Here is an 11,413-nt window from a genome sequence, read left to right as displayed (position 1 = left end):
AGTTGCAAATTTTTCGTCTTACCTATTAATTGTCATTCCCAAAAAGGGATTAGCTGAGATTACTAAAGAAGAGTAGGTTTACTACTCTTGAAATATCAAATATGGATAACATAGAAAAGTGGCAAATAGATGTCATATGCCCCAGGAAAAAAAGACAACCGAGGGGCCAAGTTGCAATTGGCCCACAAAATCTGGTAGGATTGGGCCGGATCATGTCAAATTATCAACTGAACCTCCGGCTAATAGTTAATTAATAAATTTTATTCCTTAATAAATAAACGCAACTTCGATGTAAAAAGAGATTGTTCATGTCTGTGCCCCTCTGCTGAAGTACTCACGAGGACAGAGTTGCTTCATCTGCTCTGCTCTCATCCTGTGCCGGGGAAGCAAAGTGTGAGAGCGTTGTGATCTTCCCGGCATCGGCTAAGAAGTAATTGCTAATGTTGGTTTCTCTTCCTCTTGCGGGTACTCCTTGCATTGGAACTCTCTCCACAATTTGCTTCCGAAGTATGTCATGAAGCCTCCCAAAGAGCTTCTGCTTCACTATCTCAAATGCCCTGTCGAGGTTCTCAATCTGTGGACAAACAAATTATCTTTGCCATTAGCATGAAGATTGAAGACAAGTGTCAATGAAGCAAAGAATATACCAAGCAAAATGAAAGCCAAAAAAAGGGATCTTGTCAATAATTGTTTTAAGTCCAGATTTGATATTTTCCTAATCAAGGTGTCAACCGAGGAATCCCAGAGAAAGGAATCATTCCATGTGCAGAGTTTACTAAGTATTAACCATATGAAGCATAATCTTCCTAAAATATGGACAGCTCTGCCACCAATTATTTTAGTCAGAGTGAGTTTTCCGACGAGCTATGGTACTTGGAAAGGCACAGTAAATAAAGCTTTAAAACTATCACACCTCACACGCGATGGATACTAACAAATAAAGGTTAATGTATGTGGACTTGCCTGTTCTGAGGCGTTGACGTTGTACATGAAGAGTCCATAGTATAGATCAAAGCTATCGCTTATGGTATTCTCTGTCTGTAGACCAGATATAGAATGAGATGAAGTCAGAAGTGCTAATATATATAATGTTTAAGTAAAACTTCATGCCATTAAGTTGTCAATCCCATTACCAGCTTTAGAAGGGTCTCGTATCCTCTGGTGTTAATTGGAGTAGACTCCAACTCTAAATGTGATAAAATCCTGCACAATTAAGGGTAACAGTTAAGCATTATATATAGAAGCATCGCATTTGGTAGCACTTGCCTTCAATTTCCATCAAATTACCTCCCAATGGTGTGGGTAATAAATTGGCTACCAGCAGCATGGCGATCATGCTCCTCGCAGCTCATCTCCACCATTCTGCAACCCTGGAAAAATGAAAATTATTTAATTACGGGGTGGAGATAAATTAAAGCCACTCTTTCTTTTACCAAGTTGCATTCTTGCAAGATATATACTAACAAACCTCACGCTCAAAAATGCTCAAGAACTGGGCACATCTCCTGGCTTGCATGCCATCATTAGAGACTCGAACTTTGTCGTAGACAAATGGCAGCTCGTTCCAGCCATGCTTCCCACTCTCGGGTCCGAACATTGGGTGCGTGCAAACTATCCCAAATCCTGATGGAAGAACCTGAACATCCGATTACAAGCTTAGAACTTTGATGACATTAAAAAGAAGAAGAAGAAGAAGATGGAGCTCACTAAATGAGGTTATCACCTCAAGGAGAAGATTTCTCGGGAACTGCTTCACGGACAAAACGTCAGCAAAAATAGTGTCAGGCTTCAGCTTGTGGAGAGGGACTGCACGAAGGACGCTTTCAGTCGACAAAATTGAACTGCAAACTAAGACAACATCCGGTTGCTCTTCGCAAATAGCATCCATACTCCTACACCCAAATGGACAACCAAAGTTAGCATATATATTAATTAGATACTATCAAAACTGTAGCTAGCTACTTGTTATTATTGTCGACTCACTGGAAGAACTGGATGCCATGTTGGTTGCAGTACTCGGAGTAGTCCGATCTAGACGTTGCTAGAACAATGTGGCCTTGCCTTTTGATCCCGCCGGCTATGAACTGCCCGAAGTTGCCGAACCCGATGATCGCGATCTTTATCGGAGATTCTTCGAGCTCATTTAGCGGCTCGCGGGCCGCATTAGGGCGACCGGCGGCCACGGCGCGCAATGCCGGCCGCGTGGGAGAGCTTCGACTTAGTTTGGCAGATCTTGTGTGTCTCATGGGCATGGAACTGAATAGGTTTTTAGTGGGGAGAGTAGTAATCTTTGGCCTGGTGGCTATGTGCATGGTATCCTTAGAATGGACGAGATTATGGATTGAAGAAGAGGCCATTTCCTAATTGGTTTAGGTTTGTTAAGTGCCAAGTTAGCTTGCACAAAGTTTGGGTTGTGATATGGACTTGCCTCAATTTGTGGCAGAAGATTTATAGGAAGGAAACGGAAGGTACGTAGTGATTAATTATGCAACTCGTGTTTCATACGCTTACCTTTCCGAGGACGTGGAAATCATCTCCATGAACATGCATGTATAATATTGAACTTTAGGTAAATTGACTACTTGTACTAGTATACCTATTGTCGTACATTAGGTAAATTGTTTGATATTTAACGAACAAATAATATATTATATTGTGAGTAAATTGCTCGACAAGATTTATTCATATAACTCTATTCGGACTCCGTTGGATATACCGTAGACATATCCTATTAAGAAGTAACATATACCTTAATTATTTTCTATATCTATTCTACAATTCAGCACACATTTGTAGAGAAAAAGAAGGAAGAAAGTGAACACAGAAATTTACCATCAGAGAGCATCAATCCTTTACCATTGAGATAAAACCTCTGGTAGTTGTTGACCATTTTAATTGGCCCAGACTTATAGGAATACTATTTATTTTGCGTCGATGGTACAACTCCATTATTGGTGGGCATTTTGCACGTTGTCGATTTTGTACAAGTTTTACTATTCTTGGTTGGTTTTGCAAGTGAGGGCCGGAGACGAAGCCTACTTACTGGGCAAAGATCTGCTCCTCTTTCCATACTTCACGAGGGCCGCATGTTCTATTCTTTTAATAGGAATCAAATAATTGTTTAGAGAAATTTAAACATAACACCTTTGCTGTCTATCAGTAGCCTCGTGGGGTGTTTTTTTTTATTCATTTCCTTTGTCGGGATTATAAAGGTATGAAATATAAGTCTTCTCTTATTTTGACTTCCCCCCCCCCCCCCCCCCCCAAGAAAAGTAAGCACGTGAATAAACCTGTGATTAGTCGGTGCTGACGTGATGGACCACATTATTGGGTGGCATCCTTGAGGAATATTCTAAAATGTGTTTACGTGAACTTACTATAGAATGTGAGTGTGAATGTTATAATATTTTTTTTTACTGAGATAAATTACTTCTTAAATTTATTATCAAATAAGGTATAATTTATTATAATTTTAATATAAATATTGAATTAATTAATATTTTTGTCTGGTCCTAAAATACTAAACTTATCAGTGTTTTATGTATATAAATTTTTTTACCTTAATTTTTCTCAATCTATTTTAATAAAAAAAAAGTAATAAAATTAGACTAGTTTGGTTAAAAAACCCTGACGTCTCTATCTCCACGTCCTTTCATTTTAATCAATTTTGTCTTAATATTTTCCCTTATTCCAAAGAACATAAAATATTAATTTTTCTCCTCTGTCAACCCCAAATATGGGGGCGTCATACTAAATATAAATATTTTTAAAAAGTAACTACGTTCTGTCTTATTTCAACGTGTCAATCGTATATTTTTAACTGACAATTTGATTATTTAAAATTCGAGAGCTTAATTAATTAATTTATTTATTTTAAATTTGATTATTGGTGTGCACCTGAGAATATGCCCACAATCTGTAGATGAGCCTTTTCGTGAAACACAACGCCGTCTAAGTTGGTGCACATCTCTCATTTAATTTTAATCGCCCACAACGTGTCCACCTGCACCCAACCCACCTGCTGTTCGAATTTTTCTTTTTTGTGCTGAAATAGGTTATTCTTTAAATTTATTATCGAGTGAATTCTAATTTACCGCAGTCATAATAAAAATACTGCACTGATTAGTATTTTATATATATAAGATTTTTTAAACTTAGTCTTTCAACGGTTAAGACAAAAAAAAATGTCCGACGAAAAAGATAATAAATTGATCTGCATTTTAGTTAGGGTTATAGTGAATCAAACCCCGTTTGATAATAAATTTAAGTAACCATCTATTTTGATAATATTAAAAATAAAATAAAATAGATATAATTTGGTCAAAAACTCCAACTTAATGGCAAAACGCTCAAATGTGTCTCTAAGTTGGTGGCCAAATGGCCTGTGTAAACTCTAGAGCGTAATCATTGTATAGCAAAGGTATTCCATCTTATAGTGAAGTTTTTTGTTCCCAGGAATGAAGGGCAACGGCTGGTTATGAGGTTAAAAGGAGAGAAATTACAAAGTTAAAAGATTACTGAGAGAAAAAGAAATAAAATAAAAGGAGGGATAATAGGACTCACACTTATCGAGATAAGAGCTTTTAAGTTAAAAATTCTATTATTACGCTCTTGCTAAACTTTTCGTGAGAAACTCAGTGAGAGGGTAGTAGCAAGGTTGCAAAATTGTAGCCAATTGTATGCATGCAGAAACTCTATTAGAGTTGGTAGGTACCTTGCAACCAAGGAGATTATGAGTTCAACTCCAATCCCAAATAATATTGTGAAGAAATTGTTCGGTGATTGGTGGTTTGGTGGCTTGGCTTGATTCGGTTGATGACTTAGCAATACGATTAGCTTGGAAGAACAGCTTGACAACGCAATGACTTGGAGCAGATTTTGGCGGCGTTTGATTCGAAGCAATTGTTCGACGACGCATATGACCTGAAGCTTAGACTAGATAGCTAAAAACTCGATGGAGCCGAAAGTGTCTCTGTATCTAGGAAGGGTTAGCCATTTGTCCAACCCATATCTAACCTTCGGGTTCACGAATGATAAAAAAAAAAAAACAATATCTCTAGGAAGTCCCCCTGTTTGCTGAGTAGGCACCTAAAATTCTTTTTAACTTATGCTTTAAATTCTTTTTTCCCTAACCTTCTGATGCGTCTTGAGTTCTATGCAGAGTTAAGACTTCATTATTTAATGATCGTTAATTAAAAAAGTTGGCAATTTTGTTGTTGTTGTTGAAGTCTATTAAACTGCAGACTAACCATGAATGAACTACAAAATGAAAGAGATTTAAACGGTAGATCGTGTCGAGAGAGAAACAAATACAATCATGTGCTGAGACACCAAGTCATTTTGCTTAGTCGTCCAATCAAAAGTTCAGTTAAAGGTAATGTCATAAACTGTCAGATAAATAAGAAAAGCCACAGAGTGTTACTGTTGGCCACCAAGGTTGTTTCATAGTTCCGTCTCCATCCAAAGGGGAGAAATAAAAACAAAGAGAAGGGTTCTCATTTAAAGATTAAAGCCTGCTGAAATGTGTCAAGTTGGGTTTTAGAAAATTCTCTCTGCTGGTAAAGATGTCATGCAAAATGCATAATGATTTACCAGCCATCTGGAAGATGTCTCGGATGCACTTTTTACCATAAGGGCAGTTTAGTTGAACCAGAGTCAGTGAGATGTTGCTCGAGGAAACCGTGGTCTCACCGGAGTCTTTGAAGGACTCACCCTGAACAAGCCACAAAGGCATTATTAGCATTATAAGCATTATAGAGATTGTCATGATTTCAGATGCATTGAGGAACAAAAAGATAGAGGGCATGCCTGACAGGAAGACCAGCCAAAAACATGCCGCTACAATTCAGAGCAACGATAGCACTTTCTGCCTGTCATTTTTCATAGATAAAAAGAAAAAGGAAAGTGAAAATCTGCAAATGATGCATGACGCAAAGTAAGATACAAATAGAATCTTAAAAATGAACCTTCCAGTTCAGTCCATGAGTTGCAAGAGTGGAAGGGAATTAAATGTTATGGACCAAGGTATCCAATCTAGTTCATCAATATAATCACGATGATCAACTTTAATGAAGTTGCAACAGTGGCAAGAAATTGAATGTCATAGATGACTAAAGACACAAACCATACAAGCCATATGTATATATATATAATGGTAGGAGCATCTTGTTGCCCCTAAGACTCATCATAAATCAGTCCAAAAACTTGGGCAGCAATGCATATACCTGTCTTGACGATAAAACTATGCCAAATTCTAGGAACTACTTAAATGTGTAGGTGGAATTGATCAAATATCTTCATAGTTAAGTTCGAACTACAGCAACTGGATTTCAACTTTGATGCACTTCTAGTACTTGAGAAAAGATGAATTGCTAGCAAAAGAGCTTCAATATATCAAGGGAAAGAATGATAGTTGGAACTGCAAAGGACCTCCCCAATATGGTACAGACATCACAAAGTGAATTTAGATGAGAACTCATGAACTATAATGGTCCTGTTGGAAGGACATGCACAATTCAGAAGGTGGACCTTTGAGGATTCATAATGAAGAAAAACATTCTGCATAACAACGACAAATATGAGGAGGCAGGCTTTGGATATGCCAAAAGTATAAAACGTCTTATGAATATGACAGAGGCAAAGTGGTCCCTAGTAGGACACAAACTGGCCTTTTGCTGGGCATCAAGGACTACCGCTAGAAATACCCTGTACAAGCCTGTTATATTAGATGACTAAGGAGTTTTCGAATGTAGCACCACAAAAAAGTATGGCAATAAATTCAAACCCAAGGTGACAAGAACGAGATGACCTTTGAGGATTCATAATGAAGAAAAATATTCTGCATAACAATGACAAATATGAGGAGGCAAGCTTTGGATATGCCAAAAGTATAAAACGTCTTACAAACATGACAGAGGCAAAGTGATCCCTAGTACACAAACTAGCCTTTTGCCGGGCATCAAGGGCTACAGCTAGAAATACCCTGTACAAGCCTGTTATATTAGATGACTAATGAATTTTCGAATGTAGCACCACAAAAAAGTATGGCAATATATTCAAACCCAAGGTGACAAGAAAGAGATGACTATTTTACACTTGTAGGTTACATGCAGATTATCTCATAGCAGTATTTTAGTAGCTGTCTACCAATCTGCGAACAACTTTTTATGCTCACAGAAATTTACCTTTAGATTTCTAAAGGACTTCAAATCTGAATGCAGGGAGAAAGAAACAAAATCTTCACAATGCAAGTGCAATGATACTATTAACTGAAACTCTTGCCATGGAATGCAGGCAGCTATTGATATGCATGATGATTTTTTATTGCTTGCGGCTTGTGCATGTAGAAAGGTTAACATGGTGGCAGATCAGCACTGCCACTGTGATGGCTACTGTCTGTCATGGTTCTTATTGACTTGAGAGCTGCTCCCTATGTATCTACATCTCTTAGGTACCTTTCAGAGTGAACATTGTAGTAGATAATACTGTGCAAGATGTAGGATGAATTTACTTATAATTGCTTGACCTAGTGAAAAACTGACCATCTCCGTTAGATCATAAATGAATGGAGTAAGCGGGAAATTTCAGGTACCTACTAAATATGCTAAGAGGTATGAACTTGCTCTGGAAGTTCCTATTTAATGGTATCAAGCAATGGAACATGATAAAATAGATCTCCAAGAATTCAGCAGCATCTCCTTTTGACCCAATGAAATGATTGAAATAATTTAGCAAATGCACAAGGGAAAAATCTTCATACAAATTACATCAAAAAATACATACAACTGGAGAGACATTGAAGAAGCTTAAAGACAATCACTAACTGAAAAAAGGAAATTAAAAAAAAAAATTGGCAGAAAGTATAAGCAAAGAGATCTGCAGAACTAGGAGGAGATAAAGAAATGAATGTTGGGATTATGATGCAGAGAAAAAACAAAATTCTCTAATAAAACAACCACAAGCTATTAACTACCAATGAACAGCTGAAAAACTCAGATCATAGATTAATCTCTGAAATTTAACCATGGAAACAGCAAGTCATTAATGCTCACTTGAACAAACTCAACGAAGGCAATGCGTGTGGAGTGTACACTATCGCCTAGAAGCCTCAAACGAGACACCTGAAATAGAAATTTTACTTGATATTGAAGAAACCAAAGAAGAGTAATATATCTTACAAAATATGTTGAAAAGTAATTGAATGAAGTAGTTGTCTGACCTCACCACAGAGTGTTTCAAAGAAATTCTTCACATCTGTTTGAGTAACCTAGACAAGCAGGTAAAGGATGTCAGAGTATCACCAACCACTTAATCACCAGGTAATGAAACATCACCTGATCTATTCAAGTTTATTAGAAATGAAACTACAATTGCAGGAAATAGAACTTGCCCAGGTAAAGTATAAACATAAGCTAGTTACATGCGAAAAATAAATATTATGTGCAATTTTCAGATTACAGAGAGTAAAATAGTGCAGAATATAGCTACCTTCTTATCTATGTTTGTACAATAAACCGTCCTTACAACCATTTCCTTTTCGTTCTCTGACTGTATCAAGTTGCAACAGTTAGAAATATAGAAATCAAAATGTATTAGTTGAATAAAAAAGCAGCAATAGCACAAACAATAAGATGTAAACTAAAAAAAGGATAAGTATGGTTAAGTGTTATTCCAACTGACCCGTGGAAGGAACTTAGGATTCACAGGCAAGATTGCAGTCTTTGAAGGCAAGACTCTAACAGGATAGAAGCCAAGCATGGTGCCACCAAGATTTAGTGCTGCCCTTGCGCCATCTATTAGGAAAATAAACCAAAAATTTATGATTTAGAAGATACATGAAAAACCCAAATTCTGCATATCTATCGATACAGCTACAAAACTTACCTTCATCAGAAAACTCAATAAATGCAAACCGTAGAACTGAGTGAGGATCACCACAAACCCGACAATCTACAACCTTTAGGGGGAGAAAAAGAGGGAAATAATGTCAAACAAGAATGGTTAATTAGCTCTTTAAAATTAAATTGATTAAAGTTGGTAGGTCAATCAACATTTTCATCTCTAACAATAACACGAATTATGTCAACACAAGCTTCAAACAACAACAGTAACTAATATACTCGGAAACACCAGCGCCCTTTAACCAATATTGGACGTCACTCCTGCATTGACAGATGTCTAAAACTCCAAAAGTATCGCTTTGCTTATAGAATTCAATGAACCCAAAAAAGTCAAGTTTGGTGATTTTTGTTTCAATAGTTCCACTTAAATGCTCTTGTATATTTTGGACATAGCCTAATTTTAAATATCTAGGCTTACTCTGGAAAATGCTGGATAGAAGTCTAATCTGCGTATGAACAAGAACCAAACAGAGGCTAAGCTCCAAAAAGCTCTAATTCAATAAGCAAATACGACAAAAACCTAAAAGTACAGAACAGTTACTGTCCTCTGCATTCGGATTCACTGTCTCATCCTCAACATAAGAGAGCTGGCACGTTCCAACAAAAGATAGGAACAAGGGGAATCCCCAATAAACATTGATTAAATTATGCGCTATACCTGAAATTTGGCGAACGTTTACGGAGACACTTGTCAGTGACGATCCAAGAGAAGATTACATCTAGAAAGTAAAAAAGGTGAATGATCTTTTACATAATGAATGCTTTTTTATTCATGGCAAGCCTATAAAAACAATTTAGATCTTACAAGAATGAACTATACCAACTGAAACTAAACTAATAACCGTATAAATTATATTGCTAAGAAAGGCAAAAACAGTCAGACCATTAGTCCATCCTATTATCATTAATGCAAGAAAGATATATTATATAGAATATACCAAATTTAATATCTGAGTTGCAATGTAAGAAACTTACTTGCCCACAAGTAGCAAATATCTCAGCAAGCTTCTCTTCAGTCACCTGATATTTATTGATCAATGGATTAGAGAAGCACACTTTGTGAACAAATAATCTGAACAGCGTAGAGCAAACTTTGTAAACTCATGTAGGAAAGTATAGATTCAAGGCAGCAACAGAAAGATAAGCAGACAATTGAAAAGAAATTTTCTTATCAGTAGAGTAGGCTCACATGCTGATCAATGTCAGAAACATATACAGTCCGCCGAATGCTATCTTCCCTCTCAGCTCTTCGAGCTCTCTCATTTATCCTCCTCTTTCCCTGGTTGTAACCATTCCTCCTCTGCACAACAAATCCAACATGCATGATCTTAGCCATCAATAACACACAATAGATTAAACTCTTAAAAGAAACTTAGACAACAAATTTAATGAGAACACGAAGGATCACAATTCCTATCGATATGATCTGAACATCTAAAACAAGGGGAAAAAAAATCAAAATCAAAATCTGAACCCATCAATACAAAAAGAAAAGAAGAAGAGGACAATTACTCTGCGATTCTGCTGACTGTTCGTCGATCCGTCGCTGCTGGAATCTCTATTACCAACATCACCAATTTGATAACTATTGTTGTAATCAGTCGACGCGACAAAGATGGGCGCATCAGCCGAGAGCCCTCCATTTGACTTCTTGGTTGGGTAGAACTCCTTCGCCGATGGATTCAGCTTAGAAAGCAAGTCCACCAGCTTCCTCACATCGCGATGGTACTCCGCTTCCTTGGCCGCCGCCGCCGCCGCCTCGTTCTGGCGGTGGATGAATTGGTCCTCCGATCCGATCGCGTTCTCCGCCACCGCAGCCATTTCCCTTTGCGGAAACAAGAAACCCAAGACCGAATTCTCACCAAATTTCACCGAATTCGATCGGAAACGAGCTAAAGATGGCAAATTTAGCAGTGCACGATTCCTCCCTGCATCACTCTCCCACTCGATCGTCTCTTTCTCTATCTTCTAAGGGCTAATTTTAGAAGGAGAATGGGGAGGAGATGGGAACTTGAGAGAGAGAGAGAGAGAGACAGAGAGAGAGAGAGGAGAGAAAAAGGCGTGATGAACCGAAAAAGGAGAAGGGATTCGATCGCTATCAGCGTGTTGGTTATAAATAGCAAGGCATTTTTACAAGTTGCTGTCTTTAATTTAGTTTTCTAAGCAGAAAAAATATATATATATAACTCGGGATTCTTTTTCATTTCTTATCCTCCTCCTCCTTCAGCTTTATTTATTGAAGAGCAAGAGAAATCCGAAACCATGGAAGAAAAGTAATGGCAAGAGCGAGAGTGATGAATTAATTATAGAATAAAATTTATATAAATATTTTTTGTGCAAAATAAAAGAAAAAAAAAAACCCTTGGGGGAACGGTTGAAAATGTTTCCTAAAGTTATGATTACTAAGCTAAAAAGTTTGTGCGTGAGTTGAAAAAAGTTGGGTTGGATCGTGTCAAAGGCTCTTTCAATGATTTCCAATTTTATTCTTATCATCACTAATTTCTACACAATAT

At 37.3% G+C, this 11,413-nt stretch overlaps 2 protein-coding genes across 2 annotated transcripts; both read right to left on the bottom strand.

Moving 5' to 3' along the window:
• Positions 1-42: 42 nt before the first annotated feature.
• Positions 43-2,411, bottom strand: LOC140768963 (arogenate dehydrogenase 2, chloroplastic-like). Its single transcript, XM_073109452.1, has 7 exons — positions 1,984-2,411; positions 1,724-1,892; positions 1,469-1,636; positions 1,288-1,370; positions 1,134-1,203; positions 964-1,038; positions 43-574 (listed from the first exon to the last, which is right to left on the bottom strand). The coding sequence occupies exons 1-7, from the start codon at positions 2,355-2,357 to the stop codon at positions 335-337; spliced, it is 1,179 nt and encodes a 392-aa protein (XP_072965553.1). The 5' UTR covers positions 2,358-2,411; the 3' UTR covers positions 43-334.
• A 2,933-nt stretch (positions 2,412-5,344) lies between these two features.
• Positions 5,345-10,994, bottom strand: LOC140768583 (polyadenylate-binding protein-interacting protein 9-like). The gene is made up of 10 exons (XM_073108913.1): positions 10,413-10,994; positions 10,090-10,200; positions 9,876-9,920; positions 8,884-8,956; positions 8,680-8,792; positions 8,488-8,547; positions 8,219-8,266; positions 8,052-8,120; positions 5,809-5,870; positions 5,345-5,713 (listed from the first exon to the last, which is right to left on the bottom strand). Exons 1-10 carry the CDS (start codon positions 10,719-10,721, stop codon positions 5,656-5,658), a joined length of 948 nt encoding a protein of 315 aa, XP_072965014.1. The 5' UTR covers positions 10,722-10,994; the 3' UTR covers positions 5,345-5,655.
• Between the last annotated feature and the right edge of the window lie 419 nt (positions 10,995-11,413).

This window comes from Typha angustifolia, chromosome 10 (assembly GCF_048772165.1).
Source record: "Typha angustifolia cultivar Huaian chromosome 10, ASM4877216v1, whole genome shotgun sequence".
Lineage (NCBI taxonomy): Eukaryota > Viridiplantae > Streptophyta > Magnoliopsida > Poales > Typhaceae > Typha > Typha angustifolia.
Note: the sequence above shows the minus strand (reverse complement) of the source record. Positions and strands in the feature narration are given on the sequence as shown.

Excerpts from the sequence above, each read along its gene's own strand:
- LOC140768583 (XM_073108913.1), bottom strand. The coding sequence starts at position 10,721 with ATGGCTGCGGTGGCGGAGAACGCGATCGGATCGGAGGACCAATTCATC. Across the intron at positions 8,267-8,487 it reads GTACAAACATAGATAAGAAG|GTTACTCAAACAGATGTGAA; the intron begins GTAGCTATATTC and ends CTGCTTGTCTAG. Across the intron at positions 5,714-5,808 it reads TTGGCTGGTCTTCCTGTCAG|GGTGAGTCCTTCAAAGACTC; the intron begins GCATGCCCTCTA and ends TGGCTTGTTCAG.
- LOC140768963 (XM_073109452.1), bottom strand. The coding sequence starts at position 2,357 with ATGGCCTCTTCTTCAATCCATAATCTCGTCCATTCTAAGGATACCATG. Across the intron at positions 1,893-1,983 it reads CATGGCATCCAGTTCTTCCA|GAGTATGGATGCTATTTGCG; the intron begins GTGAGTCGACAA and ends ATTTGGGTGTAG. Across the intron at positions 1,371-1,468 it reads TGAGCATTTTTGAGCGTGAG|GGTTGCAGAATGGTGGAGAT; the intron begins GTTTGTTAGTAT and ends TCATTTTTCCAG.